The 22532-nt window shown below is 39.1% G+C and overlaps 1 protein-coding gene across 3 annotated transcripts; it reads left to right on the forward strand.

The window, feature by feature from the left end:
* Positions 1 to 7498: 7498 nt before the first annotated feature.
* LOC131245043 (protein ABIL1-like) lies at positions 7499 to 17015 on the forward strand. 3 transcript variants are annotated; one of them, XM_058244219.1, is made up of 9 exons: positions 7499 to 7781; positions 11229 to 11311; positions 13726 to 13876; positions 13974 to 14073; positions 14167 to 14259; positions 14382 to 14466; positions 14566 to 14618; positions 15177 to 15307; positions 16606 to 17015. In XM_058244219.1, the coding sequence occupies exons 1-9, from the start codon at positions 7707 to 7709 to the stop codon at positions 16759 to 16761; spliced, it is 927 nt and encodes a 308-aa protein (XP_058100202.1). In that variant the 5' UTR covers positions 7499 to 7706; the 3' UTR covers positions 16762 to 17015. The 3 variants fall into 3 exon arrangements, with proteins under 3 accessions (XP_058100202.1, XP_058100203.1, XP_058100204.1); XM_058244220.1 differs by having other exon boundaries at positions 7520 to 7781; positions 15177 to 15283; XM_058244221.1 differs by lacking the exon at positions 7499 to 7781 and adding an exon at positions 13391 to 13524 and having other exon boundaries at positions 11230 to 11311.
* The last annotated feature ends 5517 nt before the right edge of the window (positions 17016 to 22532 follow it).

A 22532-nucleotide genomic window follows, 5' to 3' on the forward strand; every position in this document is an offset into this window, starting at 1 on the left:
TCACTATTTTGTAATCTTTAAAATCATACAAGCATTGAATTTTAAGTTTTCAAAAATAAAAAATAAATCTTCAAGCTTTGAATTTTAAGTTTATTAACTCAAATAAGAGAAATACCAGGATGTTTCTTTTTAACCACTTTCATCACTCTCTGGTGGAATTCAGGACGGGGAAACTAGAGTGGGGGGAAAAGTCTCGTAATCTTTTGAGTATCGAGATGGCCGGTAACCTCATTAGGAACGCACCTCCCATGTGGTTTAGAATGAGTATCCACATAGCCAGAATTTACTACGGGGACTGAATTCTACAAGGAATAGTCCGAGAACCGACGTGCGGGCGTACACCCAGCTTGGCCCAATCCTAACTGGGCCAAACACAGAAGGCCCAAATGGCGCCTGAAAACATGGGTGGAACCTGTGCCAGAAAATTGATAAAATCCCTATTTCCCAATCAAATGTTCCTAATCTATCCGTTTATCAAGCAGGCCACGTATGCACAAAGAAAAATAGATAACTTAGAAGGAATGAAATCACATGCATGATTCATAAAGGAGGATTTGAATGACACGTTTGTAGGATACAACATATACATCTGAAGTTGTGTTGGGCTAGTTGGCTGGCCGTGGTCAGGTTAAAATGACTTGAGCCTAAGCCCAGCTTGGAAATTTAACAAGCCATGCACGTTAGGCCAAGCCGATCTGTCCAGGTCCATTCCAAAGCCAGAATGGGCTTGTCTTGACACCCTTACCACCCAACAACGTGTGGGAAATACTCAACTTAAAATTAAACAGTCCAAATGGTAAGTCCCACTTAAATGGATGATAAACCAAATACACGAGAAAAATACAACTCAAAATTCAACCATCCAAATGGTGGGCCCACTTTATATGGATCATAGATCAATATAAATAGTGAAAGGATAATTTGAATGTCAGATTCTAGAATTCAATTTTAAAGTAGTACATTAATTTTCAAATAGAGTTTAAAATTATTTTATATTAACATGCACTTACCCACTTAGGTTAAAAATCTGTACAAAACAAAACCAAACTATAATTTTTAGTTCCGGTCCTTTTCTTCTCTTTTTTAAAAGACATAGCAAAAAATCTTTGTTATATGCAAAGAGCCTCTTAGTAAATACATTATTTTTATGTTGTTATATGGCCTTTTGCGCAGTCAAGTATCACCGGCTAGGGTACCTCTGGGCTCTGGCCTGGATCGAGTCTGGGTTCAGGCACACCAATGCTCCTCCCCTGCGTCAATTTCTCTCCTGTAGATTTTCAATCACTAATCTGGACAGTCCATTGATTCATCCAAAAGAAGTTATCGTCAAAACATGCAATCCATTAAGGAAGGCCCACTTTTAGGATCCTTCCTCTCCAGAGAGTCATTTTGATGGGATGATAATGCTTAGGATCCTTCTGTCAATGTGATTTTTTTTTTCGTGATTACCCGTGAAGAGTGGGTTGACCTGATGGACGGTCCAGATGGATGATAGCAGTGTCCACCTGTTCAAAGGAATCGTGCGTGTAAGCTTGAGTGCACCAGGGTGCATTTGAAGAATGAGCAGGTGGCTGAGCGGACATGTAGAATATGTCATGATGAGGCCAGAGGGACGCGGATTAGGTGAGGCAGGAGTAACAGGTTGTTATACATCCAAATCTTCGGTGGACCACACATTAAGGATTGAATTCCCACCATTAAAAACTTCCTGGGCCACAAAAGTTTTGGATCAAACTGATATTTGTGTTTTGTTTTCATCCAGTTCTTTGTGACCTTATCAACATTATCAACACGTTGGATGGCAAATAAACATTATAGCAGGCCTTATGAAGTTTTTAATAGTGGTTGTTCAATTCCAACTGTTTTCTATAATATGGTTCACCTGAGATTTTGATTCTTGGGACCATGAACTGAAATGATGTGGCAAAACGGATGGATGGTATAGATATACACCACGTACATCGAGGTGGGCCCTGCAGTGAGGACCTCACCGACTAAGCTGTTATCCCTGCCTCCCCTAATCGGTGCTCACCCGTTTTTTTTTTTTTTTTTTTTTTTTTTTTACAGGGTCGTAAGAAGCGACGTTTGGTTGATGATGTCTACCTTTTAAGTATCTGAGCTGCTGACCTCAATCATGGGGTGGGCCTTCCCATCATTTGGCTGCGCTAGCCATTCATTTGGTTCCTCGGTGGCTCAATCATTGGATGGGCGCCTCTATCATTGGGCTGCCTTCGCCCTTCATTTGGCTGGTTGGTTGGCTTAATCATGGGATGGGCCTTGCCATCATGGTCGTACATCCCCATCATTAAAAAAAAAAAAAAAAAAGTAAAAAAGTTAAAAAAAGTCAGAAATAAAATGATTTGACGCCCGGATGCCGACTAAATACTGCCCCCGCCTCGACCAAGCTGTCTGCCTTACATAGTGAGATTTAATTGGGCAGTCAGAGACAGAGCCATGCATGGCATTTTTGAAAGATTTTCTGTCCTTCATGTGATTGGGCTAATCTCTGATAGTAGCTTGGCCGAACAGATCCCATGGGATTAGGAGGGATGGGATGGATTTTAAGGTAATGATGGTGGTGCCGGTGGATTGGTTTAAGATCCATGGGATTGTTATATCCCAGGATAAGTTCATCGAGTCTGTTTGGCACGCCCGGCAAATCCCAGGATTTTACCTTCCAATCCATTCAACCAAACACGCCCCAGTTTTAAGGCAATGATGGTGATGTTAGTAGATTGTTTTAAGATCCATGAGATTACTTCTATCCCAGGACAAGTTCACCGGGACTGTTTGGCTCGTCATGCATATCCCAGGGTATCGGGGTCTCATCCCTCCTAAAACCGTGGGATCGGTTTGGCCAACCAGGCCCTAATATAATCTTCCAATCTGACCGGCCAAATGAGCCCTGAGAGTAATTAGAAGCGGGACGACACTCCATCCTAATTTGACCTGGGAGAGGGATTACTTGGTGATTCAATGCAATGTTAGATTGAGCCACGTACTACTCTAAGTGCAAAGACGTACACAAGGCATGTTTGAAAGCAACCCGTAACAGCACTATCATGCCAGCACATATGTCCTTCTCAAATATCTCAAACTGATGTGACAGAATTTAATAAGATAATAAACTATTACTAGAGATGAGTGATCGTACAGTGTATATAAGACTGAATAACTATCACACATGATTTGTGTGGCCCAATATTTTATATCAGCGCCAGTATTGTAGCACAATCAAAATCTGTTACCCAAGTAAATTGCTTCCTCTGACCCCAAGGATATAAATAGTGTGCTTGGATTTTCAGTTCCAACTGTTGATACCCATGTCTTTCCAGATCATTGGTCCCCGAGTAAATTGCGGACTGCCCGGAAACAGCCATGCTGGCCACATGGGTAGGACTTTGATGAGACCGACATCTCCACCAGCTGAAAAGAAAACTCAGGCTACGGCACATGAAGTAGCTGGATGGAACACCCACAGTTGGTTTTGTGCAAGGGCTATTACAACGTTTACATGACATCCAGTCCATTCATATGATGTGCCTCCTTTGGATTAAAGAGTAACCCAAAATGACAGTATTTGAAAACTCAGGAGGCCATACCACATGTACTTAAAAGGTTTTACGTATAATTTTTTTTGGATGATCCATCAAGGCCAAACAAGGGATGGTACGTGGATTTCATGCCAGTCGAAGTGTTTTCGTGTGTTAGAGAAAATAACCCAGGTATAAAATACCATATGCTCGATGGATGGTGTGGGTTTCAAGCACGTTAAGTGTTTGCCGTGTGGTAGAGAAAATAACCTGAGTGGGTACCAACTGCATTGTACGCAAGCGTTTTTCTCCCGAAACCTTCCCCACTTAAATATTCTAGTCGTGACTGACCTTGGACCTTTGTCGGTGGACCATTTCTATTAACCATCTATCGGCAGGCCACAAAATAAAGGGTTAGTGCTGTTTGGGAGCATGGATTTGGAACATCCTGGATTTAAAATTCCCTTTGATTTGAAATCCTCCTGTTGTGTTTGGCATCCTTAATAATTCTTTTGAGGACATTTTGAGAGAATGTTTGAATTAAAGGAGAAAAAGCCTGGAGCGAACTGCATAGTCTTATTTAGATGGCCCATCTATTTTGTAGGACCAACCCAGCGCGGTAAGCTGATTGAAAGATGGATCAAAATTCCTTTACTAAATTCTAATCCTAAATTTAAACCCTAAACCAAAACTTAGTCTTAACTTAACCAAACTCAATCAACCCCGTTAACTGAATCAATCAACCTAGTCAAAACCTAACATTAAAAACCAAGTTCATAAAAAACCCAACCCTAGTCAAATATAGTCAAACTTAGTCAACTCATTGAGTTGACTCATTGAGTCAACATGTTGACTCAACCTACCAAATTAGCCTACCAGCCAACTCACCTTATTAGAACAAGCCCAAAATTATCCTAAACCAAGTTCATTTGAAATTGGGAGTAAAACAACAACCTAACACCCTTGTAAGTAGAGCTAGCACAAGTGAATGGGAGCTCACCCGTTAAAGCAGGAGACCTCGTTTGTGTCTAGCAGCACCTCAGGTGCCTCCAACCATGTGACAGGTCTCCTATACTGCGCACCTGGCATTCATGTGGCTTTTCTCCCGTGTGTACCAGGTAGTGTTTCTGCAGGTGGACTTCGATAACCCTCCCCTGCATCTAAAATTACAACTCATATTATCCGATTCATTCTTTTGAGATTTTGCAATGTGACAATTTCAAGTCTCAACCATATAAGCTCCTTTCAACCCTAAACTTGGCAGGAATTACTAAAAAAGTGAGCTTGTGAGCTATAAATATCCACATCCCTTTTCCATTTTAATCATCTTCCACGTACATGAAAATACACCTCCTCATCCCTTGGAAGATCCAAGCCTTCTCCACTCAAGGAGAAAACCTTCCTTAGCCTTAGTCATTTCATCTCTCCACCAAGGAGATGAGAGAGGAGCAAAAAAGAGTCTAGCCAAAGTTAGCCTAGTCTAGCCCAAGCTTTAGTCACATGTGTAACCAAAGCTTCAATACAAGCCACTCAATCTAATCCTCACGACACTACCATACATCTTACTGCTAAACTTTTAACCCAATTTGTCAATTCTTATGCAAGCATTGTGCAACATGTATTCTCTTCTCCACGCCTTGCTTATCCAACTCATAAAATTACATCATATAACATCGTGCACCTAACGACTACAAGTGTATGCTCTACAGCTTACTAATATAATCGGATTATGCCAATCAAAAACTCTAGTCGATTACTGATGCAAGACGGTTTAAACTAAAATGCATGTGTGAGCACATAAATTATCCAGTAAAATATACTAAGTAAATCAATTGAAATATTCACATTGCACATTATAGTAAAGATAATAACAAAGGAAACATGCGCTGGTTGGAGACCATCATTACAATCATATGGTACCGTATTCAAATCATGTGTGAATTGGATCTAGCGAGGGATGAGACTTTTTAATCTTACATGGTTTCAAATCAACGATTAATTTAATTTCTCTAGTCCAGGAAATTAAAGGATTTCTAAAATAGGGGCAGCTGGAAAATCTAAGAGAGTGTTGGGATCAATTCTTAAATTTCAGAATTAATAGCAATAAAAAAAATACTAGATATAGAAATTAAAAAACGAAGGTTGGAGGGCTAGAAATAAAAGTTAGAAGAAGAGAAGAGATTAGGGGAATAAAAGAACTTACCACAGAAAGAGAGGAGAAAGAGGCATCAATCTTTCATTAAAAAAATTATTATGTTTAGAGTAGAAAGCACCATATTTATAAAATTCAGATTTAAAATAAAATGATTAAACTACCCCTATAATAAAAGAAGAAAAAAAATGCAAAACAAAACTTTCTTAAAAAAAATATAAGAAAATTCATGTGTAACAGATTAGTTCTCTAACTCATCCTACATGTGTCCTCCTAATGTGGGGCATTTAATTAATTCAAGGACACGTGTAAGGTATTAAAAATCTTTATTAGTTGTGCCACGAACTGTTATCAAACCATAAAGATGTATTCATCGTCCATCTTCATCTTTGATAAGTTTTAAAGGGTCTGATGTCCTCATCAATTAGTTTACGTATGATAAGTGGGAGAATCAAAGTGGATTTATCCAGCATAGTCTACAACTTGTCATGAGCGTTGCATCTATTACCCCATCACACACAATATTACATACATAATTTCATTCTTTTGCATACATAACATTCAACACCTTAATTAATTCAAACATATGCTCTGTGACTTACCAAGTTAATCGAATCTTGTCCATTAGCAACTTAAACTGATCAGCTTATCACATGACAAGTGAAAAAGTTAGCGTGGATTTATCCATTCAAGGATACAGCCTGTCATAAGCATTGTAATTAACACGATGTTCCACCCACCTTGCATCTTTAGTATGAAAGAACTAATCTAAACCGTTAATAGTTTATGAGATCTCGAGAAGTAGAGATCATACATTTGTATGAATAGAGTGGGTGCCTAACACATTCTCTCTTTATAATTGCCGTTCATTATTCAAAATCTTCAGCCACGTATCAAAGCGTCATACCAAGAGCTAGGACCACTGCGGTATCAGTGGCATCTTTAGTATGAAAGAACTAATCTAAACCGTTAATAGTTTATGAGATCTCGAGAAGTAGAGACCATACATTTACATGAATAGAGTGGGTGCCTAACACATTCTCTCTTTATAATTATTTTTCATTATTCAAAATCTTCAGCAATGGATCAAAGTGTCGTACCAAGAGCTAGGACCACTGCCGTATCAGTGGCAGAGTCACTAGCGAATCCATGTCCGTTGAAACTATGTTTGTAATCGTCTCTCTCGTATTGCATCTGTCCCCACCTGAGAAGTGAAATGCCCTGATTTTTATTTCTAGGGCAGACAATCTAAACAGTACATTCCCATGTGATGGAAAGATCCGATCAAGCACATGTGTGCCATATGCTACGTGTGGCTGGGATGGACAGGACTAGGCAATCCTCTAGGAAACAAAAACCGTTGACCTAGGACACGTACTGTATCCTGTGGCAGCCGCTTTGGTAGAGCAGGTATAACCGGAATACTAATATTAATCTCTCAAGTGTACACGTGGGAGGAGGAAGTTATCAATCGCGACCACAAAATCTGGTGGACATGATGGTTGATGCTACAGTATCCAAAAGAAATACACCTACTGAAGAATCAGAGCCATCAAAACTTGGCAATTTCCTCAGCTAAATGTGGATCGTCCATAAAATTTGTTTTCCAACGTCGAATTGAAAGCCATAAATTAAATATATCAGATCATTATATTTCTACTTTTTAGCCAATTCTTCATCAATATTGAGAGCACTCCAAGGAAAGTCCCTGGTTCTGTTATATGCCTTTCCACGTGTTCGGTGGATCAATGAATATCAGTATATTGCAGTTCTGAATGATGCACCAGCATCAATTTGTGGGGGCCATGGCCAAGTGCTCGAAATTACATTCCCAAGTAAGAATCGCTTCCACGTCACTCTGGCCTCTCTCTGTTTTTATGGCTTTCCCACGAAAATACCAACGCTCATTTACTCCCTTAAAATAGATTCTCCGTCCCTCTATTAATTCATCCTTTCTTTCTCTCATTAAAAGATCGCCTGGGAAATCCTTTTTTCGCAACCCACAAAAAAAAACAGGGAAAATGCCGGAAAATCCGGCCATGACCTTCGATGAGGTCTCCATGGAGAGAAGCAAGAGCTTCATTAATGCCTTGCAGGTACCCTTTTTCTCTTTCATCCCTTTTCAGATCTCCTTCTCTCTCTTTCTCATCGATCGATTTGATGTTCTTTTGTTTCTGATCGGTTGTTTTTAGGGCTCTGAGGTTTGTAACTTATTGTAGTTTTTCTCGTCTCTGTATTCATTACGGTTACGAAATTTCCTTGAATTTCATTGTTTGGTGATGTTTGTGTTTGTTTCAGAACTCTTCATGTTGTGTTTCTGCAATCTTTTGTTTTTGTTTTTTCTTATATAACTTACGAGATGTGTTTCTTCTTTTGATCCACCCTAGGGTTTTAAATTTCATTTCCGACAGTGGTACTCGACGGGATTTGAGCTTTTTTAGTTTGATTTGTGGTGGTGGTGGTGATGGTGATGGTGATGGTGATGATGATGTTGACTTTTTTGGAAGGAGTAATAGAGTCCCCTGCTCATGAGCAAATGGCATTCTGGGCTGCGAACATGTACGGTGTCCATCGGATCTAAACCATTGACTTGGTGGTCTCACGATAGATGGAGATGCCTCGAAATGTTCTAGTTTAGCATATCTAAATCCTTATATGGCAACCGTTGAAATTAAAGCTAAATATTGTCCAACGATCAAAGGGTTGGGATCTTCTTATATGGGAGATTTGTGGGGGCTTTTCCCATCCATGATAGAGTTTGTCAGATCAACGATTAGGATTCCTGAACCATGTGTACTACATGTACAAAAATCCTGCATATCAGCAAACTATACATTTGCTTATGTGCGAGTCACTACTATTCCTCCAACTTTTGCTTAGGTACTGAATCATGATATCTTAGGGCTTCAGCTATTAATGATCCCTAAGGCTTCGACTATTGGTATGATTAAGTGTATTTTATTTGGAAATCCAAATTTCAGATTTTACACCTTAAACTCATGGACTCTTGTTGTGTGAGGCATCATTGGAGCAAGTTGATAACTTGAAGGATATCTTTTAGATGCTTTGAACGGTCTTGAGTATTTGGGTCAATACTAGAAAAAAATCCATAACCACTGGCCGTGGAGGAGGAAGTCGTCAATCATTTGACAAGGAGGATGTGGTGTATACGCAGAGCAGCTATGCACATACTTGGGGTGCCCACTTGGTGACAAGCCGAATATCGCCTATTTCTGGAATTCCATTGTTGAAGGAATTGAGGAAAAGCTAGATAGATAGATAGGGTCACACCTCTCCTTGGGGGGCACAATTAACCTTATCAAAGCTACACTTCCCATTCTCCTGGTCTACCTTCTCTCTTTGTCCTAAATTTCGACAGGGGGGATGGCATTGAAAATTGAGCATCTTCAAGGAATTTCTATGGGAGGGGAGAGGTGGGCCATAAATTCCACCTCACCAGTTGAAACAAGGTGTAGAAACCAGTGCTTGATGGGTTTCTTAATGTTAGAGGAACTGGGCACTTTTTTGAGTAAATGGTCGAGTTTTGGGGAAGAAGCTTGAAGCCGTAAGCAAGAATGTGATTTTTGGATAATATGACACATCTTAGGGCGTATGGTTTCGATGTCTTTTTAATAGATAAGGGGGATTGTTGGTGCGGAATGATATTAGTAAGGTTGGCAAGTGTATAAAAGTTGCAAATGGATCCATGCTGAGCATAGTTGGGAATGAATTCAGTAGGGAATCACTTTTTGGTTGGTAAAGGTGACAACGTTCAATTTTAGGGGCATGCTTGTTTGGGTGATGATTTGAGTCACCATTCCAATTTTTAGTCATTATTGGAGCTCGTGATAGGCAAGGAAATTGCAATCAATGCATTGATGGTGTTGGCTGAAATATTGGCCGATATTATCAGTATCGCACATGGGTGATACAAAACCTCAAAGTATCTGCAAAATTACCCTGTTTCGGTGATGTGAGGTCAATACATGTTGACATTCGTTGATACATGTGAGATATATCCTGATATCGATAAATGATGATATATCAATGAGATGTTATTGAATAAACACAATGTCAATTGTTACCACTGATATTTTGCAAGTATTGATCGACACCATCATGTGAAAATAAAAATAAAAAAGAAAAAGAAAAAGAAAAAAGAGACAGAAGCCTTTTCCCAATTTCATTGAGATATTTTGTCTTGGTTTGTTTTAGCAACCCCACTCTAGTTGTTTTGCATCAAAACATGATATGGATACGGATAGAGGGAAAAATGCCAAAAACATGATAATTGTTTTAGCAAGTCCACTCTGTAGCAGTGGCACCCCTTAGCCGCCATCTAACTGTAGTTATTGTCAAGAGTATGCCCATGGGTACAGGCATGGATATGGCTAGGATAGATGTATCTAGGGTGTGGAAATGGGTATGGAGGTGTCCAATCATAACCAATGCCACAGGGAGTGACAGTGAAGTTATGGTGACTGCTTAGCATCCACTGATGGGCATACTGGTATCGGGGAATTGGGTGTTCTTGTATATGTATGTTATTTGTCTTTTATTTTTGGATTTTGCTGTCTCCTTTTTTTGTTTCCCCCTCTTGCTTTTGGTGATTGGTAAGTGACAAGAAGGTTACTTGCAATGGGCCATGTGGTTTTTGCTATTCTTCTTTTTCAGTAAAGCTGTTAATTCTTTTAAAAAGATTTATATCTTACTGGAAAGGGCCGGGGTTAGATACACCTAATTTACTTATTGAGCACTCTAATCAACATACTTGGGACATGCACGTACAATTCTAGTACAACATTCATACTGCTAGATGATCTTTTTAAAAAATCACATTACAAGACTAATTATGGGGCTGGCGTGGAAAATCCTTTACTGATACAGTTCAATGTTAAAAACCTCAACTGGTTGAAGTAAAAATAATTGTTAAACGGTTTTTATACCGACCAAGTATCACATAAAGCCTTTCTATATGTGAATTCCTGAAACAAGCTTATTTTGCATGATTTGGAGCAAGGGGCTCTTATATACAAAGGGAAACTTGCTATGCTGTACTAGACAATAAGCGATGGATTTCCTTAAGGGGTAGCTATGGCTTTTTCTGTGGTGACACGATCAAAGCTTTCAACTCGAGGACTGGCTTACGGTTGGCTCATTAAACGCGATAAGCTACATACATGCTGACTCATTACTTGCGGACTAGCTTGGTAGGATCCTCACACCTTGAATGATAAAGTTAGAAAGTCGAACTCTCAAGGTGTATCGAACCTGTACTTGGAATCTAAGTTGTGTCAACTTCAATGTGTGTTTTGAGAATATTTTTCTAGATTCTATTTGTCTTTTCACCTCCCTTTATTTTCTTCTATTTTATTTTAGCTCTCCCTGTGATGTTCCATGGATTTCTTTTAATCTTTATTTTTCCCTTGGGTTTCTTCTCTTATTTTAGCTCTCCATAGCATTATTGGATTTAATTTCTTGAATCATGAACATTCGCTATTTGATTTTTCTACTTTGTTCTTTATGATGTTGGCTATTTGCAGGAACTGAAGAACTTGAGGCCTCAGCTTTACTCTGCTGCAGAGTATTGTGAAAAGTCTTATCTTCATAGTGAGCAGAAACAGATGTAAGAAAACTTGCCCATCAAATTTGACTGTACACCATTTACATAATTTCATTCGTATTGAAGATTCTAATATTGAGTAAAGTGACTTACTGTCATCAAATACACAAATTAAAGACTATCATTGATTGATGGCAGAAGTGAGAATGAAGAGAGTGAAGAAATAGTTAGAGTGCTCAAGGGGTCGTTTGGATGCCTGTAAAGTACTTAAATTGTAAAGGGATTACAGGGGCTGTTTGGATGCATGTATTTGCCTGTAAAGACTTTACAGGCTGTAAACAGATTACAGCTTTTAGCTGTAATCTGAAACCTGGTAAAAAGCCATGTTTCACATTATAGGTAAAGCCTTTACAACTAAAAAGACATTATTCATGTTAGAACACAATGGTTAATATATACTCATGACATGTGGGGCCCATCGTAATGTGTATGGTCCATTCAATCTATCTATCATGTTCTTCCCTTAATTCTCTCCTGTGGCCCTACACAAACAGATCGTCCATTATCAAATGGACCACACAAGGGAAGGATGGGACACCTACTGTGAAAAACTTCCAGATTGCATTTGGGGCCCACTGTGATGAGTGGAAGACATCCAATTTTGGAAGGTTCACTGCCCAAGCTCTATGATATGAATACCTACTTTATTCATTGTAAATACTTTACAGGCTAGCCAAACACACAAATATGTTTACTTGTAAACCGATTACCACTTGAAAGCCAAACAAGATAGCATATAAACCAATTACACTTGAAACTCTTTTCAGGTGTAATGTGTTTACCAACTAAAAAAATTGCCAGCATCCAAACAAACCCTAAGGCTTACGTGGTTTGAGATGGTAATGACCACATCCATGGGTGAACACAATCGTAGAGAATTCCAGCGCGTTCATAGAAGCAATGTTCGAAATATCGGTATCGTGTTATGTATCGCACCCTTAGGATACGGATGCGTATCGGTTATCGCATGAGATATATCGGTTGTATTGTTGTTGTTGGAAACATGGGGAAACATTGGGAAATTGGTCGAATTTTTCAATGAAACTTTAGCGATCGTTAAAAAAGACATCAATACACACTTACAAATCAAAACATTACAAAAAATAAGTGCACATAATATGTCTTTTTTGTATGGGTTCCTAATCTATGCGTTGTCTAAGTGAATTGATGCAAGTATATTCAAAGTTTATTCATATAATTTATAAATATAAGAAGATGTGTGGAAACACAGGCAATACATTCAAATGCAAAAGAAGAATCACTAAATCAGGTTACATACATGTTTAATTTTTGATGTTTGGACACAGATTGCAACCGATTTGCGAGAAATTGAGATTTTTTTTTTTCAATATTTCCGCAACTCAGCCCATCTCTTCCAAATCTCGAAATCAAAGCTCCCAATCCACGATTTTTCATGTAAAAATTTGTAACAATTTGACACTGATTTAACATGATTTATAGAAAGAAAAAAAAAAGAACGAAAATTGAAAATGCTCACTGGATCGAATATGTGGGATATATCCCATTACTCATGCGTTTCGTATTGCATAGGTGGGATACAAGATACATCGTGGGATATATCGGCTGATATCGTCGATACTTAAAACACTGCATAGAAGTACTCCCAACTCCCAAGATGAAAGTATCTCCTACATATGATTTGTTTTCCTTTAACCTTAACACCATGGATGATATATCCAATTTTCATTGCAAAAATATCCTTATATCTGGACTCGGGATTACTGCTGCTGCACACACTGGACCCATGGCCATATTAGAAAAGTGGCCAAACCCCCATACTCACATGCCCACATTGAGTTCCATATTAATTAGGTAACAAAAATACAATAACCTCACACAGTAATGACCAGTTAGGGACCAGATGAGCAGTGGGCTTCACACATCTGAATCAAGAAGTTCACATAAGGACTGGTTATTTTATACTAATCAAGAGTAATATGTTTTTCCTATGGTTGCAACCAGCACAAGGACCCTAAAAGTCGTAGTTATTGGAAAACATTTGATATTAGTTTGGTTGGTGGCAAAGTTACTCTTTAACTTATCCACTATATTACTTTACAGGGCATCGGTTTAGTTACTTGGAACCCCAGAACTGGGTAATCTTTATCCGGAAGCATTTGTTCTATTGTTCATACATGCGACTTATTGTTCTTGACGTTTTTTGTGTCTGACAAAAGCATGCACCATAAACCTATGTGAGTTGTAAATTCACAGTTGAGAAGGACTACTTGTTTTTTTTTTTTTTTTCTGTATTTCTGGTGACATGAGTAGCATCGATGTATGATAATTGTTGGATACTGCACATCCTCTTGGTGGAGGCTCATACTAACTCTTCAGGTTCTTCATCTTTTTGATAGATGAAAAAAAAAAACAACTAAATTACACTTCTTAATCAGGGTACTGGATAACCTGAAAGATTATGCAGTAAGAGCTCTCGTTAATGCTGTTGATCATCTTGGCACTGTTGCTTATAAATTAAATGACTTGTTTGAGCAAGAAGTATCAGATGTCTCTACTGTGGGGCTAAAGATTTCATGTCTCAATCAGGTAGCTCTTTATACATGTGTCTAGCTGGACTTTTATTATGTCACAAAAGGCCTTGCTTTGTTTGATCGAAGCTGATCGTTCTGACATTTTTATTTAGCAACTTCTTACTTGCCAAACTTACATGGATAAAGAAGGTCTCAGGCAGCAGAAACTGGTGACAATCATCCCAAGGCACCACAAGCATTACATTTTACCAAGTATGGCTAAGAACTGTTATTAGCTTCAGTTCAAATTACAGTTGGAAATGATGAACTGCATTATAACTCTTATTCTTTGATTTCCCAAGCTAGATTCTGTCAACAAAAAGGTGCAGTTTAATCCGCAGCCACTGACTGACTTCAGGCAAAAGCACATACAAGCAAAACTACGCCCTCATTCTTCAGGTATCTTGTTCATTTGTTGGAGGCAGATTCTTTTCATTTCAACTATGTTTATTTTCAATTTAGTTTATTCTTTGATGCACTTAATGAGTTTGTTATTGATGGCCTTGACACATGAAATCTAGAAACTCCTACATCAAAAACCCTTTCCTGGCATTTAGCCTCAGAAACAAAGTCTACCTCGAATGGCACCCTGCAGGCATCTCAAGGGTAATTTTCAGGCTTATTTTATTTATTTCATTTTTTTAATCATTGACAGGGTACTGCATTTCTGTGAGCTAAGTATTTTACCATTTGCTCATGATGCAGCAAGGGAGACCATGGAGCTTCTGGACCAACTTCTGAAGTCTTCCATCTGCTGGGTATCTCTCATTAGAGTTACTTTCTACTTTAGACACATGCACGCACATACATACATACATATTTGAATGGAGGAAAGATTTATTGAAAAAGGAAATACAGCCAAAGACTAAAAGCTATCGCAACGGATAGCTACGACGAGGAATCATCTTAACATGGCCTAGCCCAACTCCCAACACATCAATTTGATCCCTACTGTGACCATGGAAATTTTGAGCCCCTTTTCGCAATTTCAACTGTCCCTCTCCCCTTTGATCGGTGATTTCTTTCGATTCTTCTTAGTCCAAGAAAGTTATATTGTTTCATTCTTTCCAAAATGACCATATCCCTGCAAGAAGGGCAAGCTTCTAACAACCTTTCGCCTTTTCCAATCAACATCTGCAAGAAGCCATGAATCCGACTTGGCAGAACCCACTAAGTCCTGAAAAGCCCACAGAATATCCACCTGTATGAATTTGTTTTTATTTTTACAACTATTTTGACTGATGGCTGTACCTGTAATTGAAGTTGTATTCCTATTTTTAAATAAGTGCTTATGCTGTTAACTGTTGTATTTGTAGAATCTGGTGAGGCTATTTCATCCACACCTGCATTAAATCATCGTCATCCAGCTAGTGGAGGTCCTGCGTCCAGTGCAATTCTGCGTACAATGGGCGCCACACGGATGGTAATGTCAACTAAAACGACTCAGGCATGCCCTAGTTTCTTCGAACTGCATGCTTGATTCTTTTCATTTCAAGGGTTTACCGTGTCAAGTTTTATATATGATTCTGCATGTATGCATCTTTCTATTTATGTTTGTGCGGCCTTTTATGATTTTGAAATTTCGTATTGTATGGGTCAATATGGTTTTATTGGAAACCGTATCAGCTCAACCCCAGATGTGATACAGGGCTGTATGAGTCTTGGGTCCGTTGCCCATATCAGCCGATATGCCCCCTGTACATCGTGACACAGCCAAGATGGGCATAAAGCTGACCTTTTTGTTTTTTGTCCTACCTTTCCCCACTGCTTGGAGGAAAGACTAGAAAGTAGAAACCCATTTTCTATCACTGGGGCATTAAACTTTCTTACATCTGTTTCTGCTCACTATCAAGGTCCTCAGCTTTGGTTCAGTTGAAAAACTCCAACCCTTGAATTCGAGTTGAGAAATTTCAGGTTGGGAATAATCACATTTATCTGGGTTGGGTCAGGTCAGGCGAGGTTGAGTATAGAGGACTTTGGGTTGGGCACTTCCGGTTGGAATTTGAGGCGTGTCAGGTTGCAGGTTTGGTCCTCCTTGGGTTGGGTTGGGCACTGTTTGACCCTCAACCCCACCCAACCCACTCAAGTTGCACCCCTACTGATGAATGTGTTAAACCTTTTATGTTGAACAATTAGTTAGAAAGTTTACTCATATTGTTTGTGAGGATACTTGTTCTTTGGTCATGTTCTTTGATAAATAATCTGAGCTTTGTAGATCACCATATGATTTACTGCTGTAATTAACTCAAACTGCATTAATCACTTGCTATAGTTGGATGCCAAGCAAAGATATGTTGTTACAGTAGGAAATTTGTGACAAATACAAACAAGTACATTGTATATTCACAAACCATTTGATATGCTTAGAATACAAGGATGCGTTACGTTAACTTCTATTTGATATAAAGAGAAGCCTATAGAAGTTTCTCCCTTTCCATATTTATATTTACTTATCCTGCTAGATTTGCTTCAACATCTGAGCATGTGTAATATATTTTTCAGTAATAGGAGGGAACCTTCAGATTTTTCGCCACTTGAGCCGTATGTGGGGGAACTCGCACGTGCGGTTCTTGGGGGGAGAGCTTTTAGGAGCCATCCCATCCCAATAGCGTATATTTGGAGCTCAATATGAAATCCTATTTTATTGCAAGACCTGTTCAGTTTCTTTGTGCTTATCAATTGGAATTCTTCTTTATTTTGGCAAATAACAACAATATGGGCTTATGGTTGATTTATTCCTGGCAGGACTCATCAGAGGGCACCAAGGCATTGCTGGCCTTCAGATCCTTTGACACTCCTGGTCGGCGTGAGGTCTCCCGTCCGCCTGTTCGCAGCAAGAGCATGTTGTCGGCTTTCTTTGCCAAAAACAAATCAGCAAAGCTGAAGAGCTCTATCTCATGATCAGTTCCTTTTTGAAGCAAGTGAAATGCTTGCCGATAGAATTTATTTGCCTGGGTAATCTTTTCTTAATATCGGCCTTGTATTCTCTAATTGTACGGGCTTACATTGTCCATTCCTTTTCCAATCTCTGTATTCCTGCTAACCGTTTTAGAAGCTCTCTCTCTCTCTCTCTCTCTCTCTAATTGTATTATTTAGTTACCATGTAGTGTAAATTTTCTTCATTCTAATGGAGATTTGGGTTGCCATTGGAGGTATTCTTGGACTTGGTGGGTAGGTGACCATGATCAGCTGTCTCTTCCACATTTCTTTTTGTTTAATTAAGGAAAACTTCTTCCTCTCACCAACACCACCACGGTCATCCAAGCCTTATCCCAATTTATTGGGGTTGGCTACATGAATATTGTTCCACAATTTCACTATCGAGTGCTAGACGTTCAGTTAGACCACAAGTCTTGCTACCTCCATGCATGTCCTTTTGTGCTTTCCCTTCCGCTTCTCTAACAAGTTTATTGATTATTATTTTTTTGTACGATTCTCCTTCCTTTGGGAATATTGTTGGCTGCAAGTTCTTTTGGGGCCTATTTGATAAGCGGGATGAGATGGGAAAAGAAGGCATTTATCTTTGTCATGACAATTTCCTTGATTTGCAAGTAAAATCATGGGTTCCATGATCTAATCATTATATTTTTCCACTCTTGCAATTTTCAAACAGAGAATTTAAGTGACTGTTCTGATATGAATTAGAGATTTTTCACTTATCGGGACGGTCCTGGTGAGATCAGTGTTGACGGTGGAGGCTAATCTGGCCAAGGAGTCAGCATTGGCATTCTCAGACCTTAGGACTTGTATGATTTCATACTATTCAAATTCCTCGAGTAACCTGCGAACCATGGTCAGGTAGGTGATCATCTATTTGCCTTTGGCTTAATATTCAGTGGTCACTTGGTTGACCACTAGTTGCGAGTCGATGTAGATTTCCATCTTTTTTCCCTCCATTGCTTTAGCTAATCTTAGACCGGCCAGGAGCGCTTTGTATTCGGCCTCATTGTTAAAGGCTTGGAAGCCGAATCGTAGGGCATACTCGCTTGAAAGCCAAATCGTAGGGTGTACTCGATCTTGACTTAGTCAGGTGAGGTTAGGATCAACCTCGCTTCACTTCCTTGAGTATTTGAGGACTCGTCTACATAGAGGGTCCATGTTTGTGGTGTTGTGCTCTGCTCGATTTCCCCTATGGGTGGCTGGTCTGAAGGGTAGGTAAATTCTCCAATAAATTCAGCCACAGCCAACCCTTTGATCGTTGTTCAAGGTCGATAAATGATGTTAAATTTGTCGAGCTCGATTTATCACTTGGCAAGTCACCCTGAAGCCTCAGGTTTCTACATTACTTGGCAGAGGGGCTAATTGGTTAGGATGACGATGGTATGGGCTTGGAAGTAAGGCCTGAGTCGTCGGGATGACATGACCAGGGCCAGGGCCAGCTTCTCTATCTTTGGGTAGTGCGTCTTTACATCGGTCATGGCTTTTATCACGTAGTAGACAAGTCGTTGAACGCTTCCTTGTTCCCTGGCTAGGGCCAAGCTAACTATTGTTGGGGAAATGGCTAAGTACAACACTAACGCTTCCACCCGCATGAGCTTCGAGAGCAGTGGAGGGGACCTAGGTAAGCCTTGATTTGTTAGAATGCTTGTTGGCATTCCTCTGTCTAGGTCGGCTTTTTAACTCCCCTGCAGCTGCTTAAAGAAGGGAAGCCACTTGTGTCATGCCCCAAACTTGGAAACCGGGCTCACAAAATTTTCGATCGCCGAATCTGGTGCCGATAGCCTCCGTAGTACTCGATTCTCGGCTTCCAACGTCTATACGCCAGATTCCGATCCTGGGATTGAAAAGGCCGAGCTAATAGTCCTAAAGGGGGGGTGAATAGGACTATGTCAAATTAAAAAATTAAATGCGGAATTAAAAAAATATAAATAAAGATAACACTTAAACACTCTCACAATGCATAAATGAATAACAACCTCAAACGTACAAGTATTGAGAGGTTGATACAGATGTTGTTCTAAGGACAACCTTACACTAAAAACCAATGGTTTATGGTAGGACAACCTGATTCTTAGAACGGTCTGTGTATCGAAATCTCAAACCGATACAGAGGAATAAAGAATAAAATAGTAAAGAAAATAACTAAGCTATTACAACATTCACACACTTGCATAAAAAGATTACAACATTCTCCACCAATGCTTAAAAAGGAAATTACAACATCTACACAATGCCACAATCAATTATTCACCACAAGGCCAGAAATTATAATGGTTCGCTTGTGTGTACACCAATTTAGAAAAACAGCCACACAACTACTCCACTCACAATATCCTCACACAGTGGATATTAGCATTCACTATGAAATAGGTTTTTCAAGGTTCACCTAAAACCTTCAAATTGTGTCTTTCAAGTGGGCTTACACAATTCAAAAACCCCACACTCTGAGTTTTCTGGATCACCTCAGACAAACCAATAGAAAGAAAGATTTTTCCTAGCACAATCTCAAAGAAACTAAAAGAATAGATTTACAGAAATGTAAAATACTTATCTGGATATTCTCCTTTGATGCAGCCCGGTAGAACCAATTCGAAGTAAATGTTCAACGTAGACGTTTAAATTAAATCACTTTGGGTTAGCCTGATTTGATTTTGATTCCAGAAATGGGAAAACTTCAATCCCTTCTTCAAATAAGATTGGAATGTAGAATACAAAATCAAATGCAAAAAAGCTAATTAAAGAGAATACTAAATGAGCACTAAATAGCTTAAGAATATCACAAACTTATCTCTCAGAGTGGTGTCTTGATTTTGCTTGAATTCAATGAAAAACTTTGAAAATCGTGCTCTATTTATAAGTGCAAAAACTGCTCATTCGACTAGCCTAGAGGTCAGCTCGACTGGTCGAAGGACCAACAAACATTTAAAAATTTGGGCGCGATAAGATAAAGCCGTTCCACGACTGGTCGAATGGCCTACACGACCGGTCGAGTGGCCTCCACGACCGGTCGAGCCATGCCCACGACTGGTCGTGTGGGACCCAATTTGGTTGCTGGACTTTGAGTCGAGCCTACTCGACTGGTCGAGCACTGTTCACTAGACTGGTCAAGCAGTGTCCAAGACTGGTCGAGGCTATAACAAAAAATTTCAAAAATTAGTAACAAACCTTGGACTGGTCGAGGAATTTCTTAGACTGGTCGAGCCCGTACTAGGATTAGTCGAACATAGGCTAAGACTAGTCGAGAAAACAGTCTATACACTTATGTAGTGACCCAATTAAAGTATGCAATCAAAATGACCTAACTTATGGTCAATCTAGGGTCATTCATACCTTATAAGTGATATTGAAACATCTTTTGTTTCGGTTGATGGTTGATCTTGAAGTTCACGAAGCTTGATATCTTGACGTATGTTGAAGCTTGAACTTGTAACACTTTGAAGCTTGAATTTAAAACACTTTGAAGCTTGAACTTGTAACACTTTGAAGCTTGAATTTGAATTACTTGAGTTGAAATTCACCTTGAGCTTTGAGTACCAGAGTAAAGCATTTTGTCTTGATATAGGTCGAAGCTTGAAAGCTTGATCTATCAGTTGATGTAGTTCTTAAACTTGTATATCTCTTATACTTGTGATGCTTGAATGTTGAACTGGAACCTCTTGAACTTGTACAAGAATTGCATGATCTTGAACATGAAGATGAGCTACACAAGATATAGATTCCAAGAGGTTTTGGCACTAGAAAATTTGACAATCATAGGAGCTAGAAAATATAGCACTTCATTAAAATAAGATAAGCATAACACACACAATAAAGAATCATGCACCAGTTATAACTTGGTTAAAGAATCATGCAACAGTTACAACAACCTAGTTAAATCAATGCGCACCAAACGCACCAATACTCTCATCAATACCCAACAATACTCCCCCTTAATATCATACAGAAAAAACATGTACCTATCCACAATTCCATATTTCACAAGCATGATAAAATTCTCTCCCTTTTTGTCACAATATGACAAAGGCCAATAAAAGATAATGAAAGTAGATAAATAACGAAGTAAAAGAAGAGTAATGAGGAAGAAGAAAATATAGGAATAAGATTACTAAGTTAACAAAGATTACCAGGTCCAGAAGCAAGCAAGTCCCCATATATAAAACAAGAGAAATTCAAGTAGTTTAAAAGTTATTACATAACAAATATTCAAATACTAATCTGAAACCGATGAAGGTGCAGGTATGGAAGGATCAATTTGATGAAGTCCCTTATTAATGTGCTTTAGATACTTGCACATGTATTTAAATTGCATTTCATGGGACACATTCATAATTTCAGCCTTCTCCTCAAGTGAGCGCAAACGCGCATCAAAGTCAGATGGCTGATAATCAGGATCAGCAGTAGAATCAGATTCAATTTCATCAAAAAGATCATCCATATTGATATCATCTAGAGGCAAATCACCTTTCTCTGCATTTGCGGTAGCAGCTCCACCTGCACCCACATCAACTTGGCCTGGGGCCAACTTTAATTCATCTTGTTAATGTTACAGTTGTTGAAGGATAAAGGATGAATGAGAGCTTCTCCAACAGGCATAGCCACTAAACTATGGGTCGCTAATACAGTCATAAGATAAGCAACGGGTATGTCACTGTGACCTGGGTGAAGACGGAACTGAATTATGCTATGACAAATCAAAGAAAGAAAACATACAGAGACTCCAGAAATGATAGAATGGAGAATATGAACCATGAATATAGTAAGTTCGATTTTGTTACCAGATCGAGGATAAACATTTGAAATGAAAATTTTATAAAGGATTCTGTATCTGGGTAACAGAAACTTGGAGGCGAGCGCATTACCAATAGTTAAGGTGGATCACATAACTAGAAACAATGCATGGAGCAAGAATTACCCTCCAAAATGTTTCCCTCGCCATGTCCCACCTGAATGAGCCTGATTTTTAGGCCCCAATCCTAAATTTTGGAGGGCATCTAATCGTTAAAGTGGATTTTATATAATCATCATAATAGAACTTATAAAATCAAAAGTATATATTGTTAAGGGCAAAATTGAGCCGATCTAATGTATGAGACATGGGGCAACAAGACCATGAGCACAGACTTTCTGAACTATCAAAAGGCTAGAGAAGATGAGTCAAGTAAGAAAGCTCGGCGACCGAGTTGAAATAGTTGAACCAATTTGGAAACAAGACTTATCAACAGACCTACCAAGCTCAACCTTGACTTCGGACGACAACCTCGACCTTAGATGACGAACTCAACATTTGATGCTAACCTCAAGGTCAGATGCAAACCTCGACCTTCAATACTGACCTCGAGCTCAGAACGGAAACATTTAAAGAGAATTCTGCACCATATATGTGCGGGACTCCACAGGAAAGTCTCAACTAAAGATCATGCCAATCGACGCATAATTGGAGAAATATTCGAGAACGGATTTCGATTCCAATATGGGCCGCTCTAGCATATCTTATAGATCTACTTGGATATAGGAATTTCCTAAGAGCACTTATAAATACATTATCTTCTTCAAGGAAAAAGTACACATAATCATCCCGATTCGAATACGCCTACTGTGGGTCCGCCAACTAGGCATCGGAGCATCCCGACCACAACCGGTGCCCCCAATGTCTCATTGTTCTGCATTAATTTGCAAGTACTCAATGGCTTATAGGAGGTGGAACAAGATCAACCAAATTTGAGAAATAATAG

The sequence above is a fragment of the Magnolia sinica genome, chromosome 5 (assembly GCF_029962835.1).
Source record: "Magnolia sinica isolate HGM2019 chromosome 5, MsV1, whole genome shotgun sequence".
In the NCBI taxonomy this organism is placed as follows: Eukaryota; Viridiplantae; Streptophyta; class Magnoliopsida; order Magnoliales; family Magnoliaceae; genus Magnolia; species Magnolia sinica.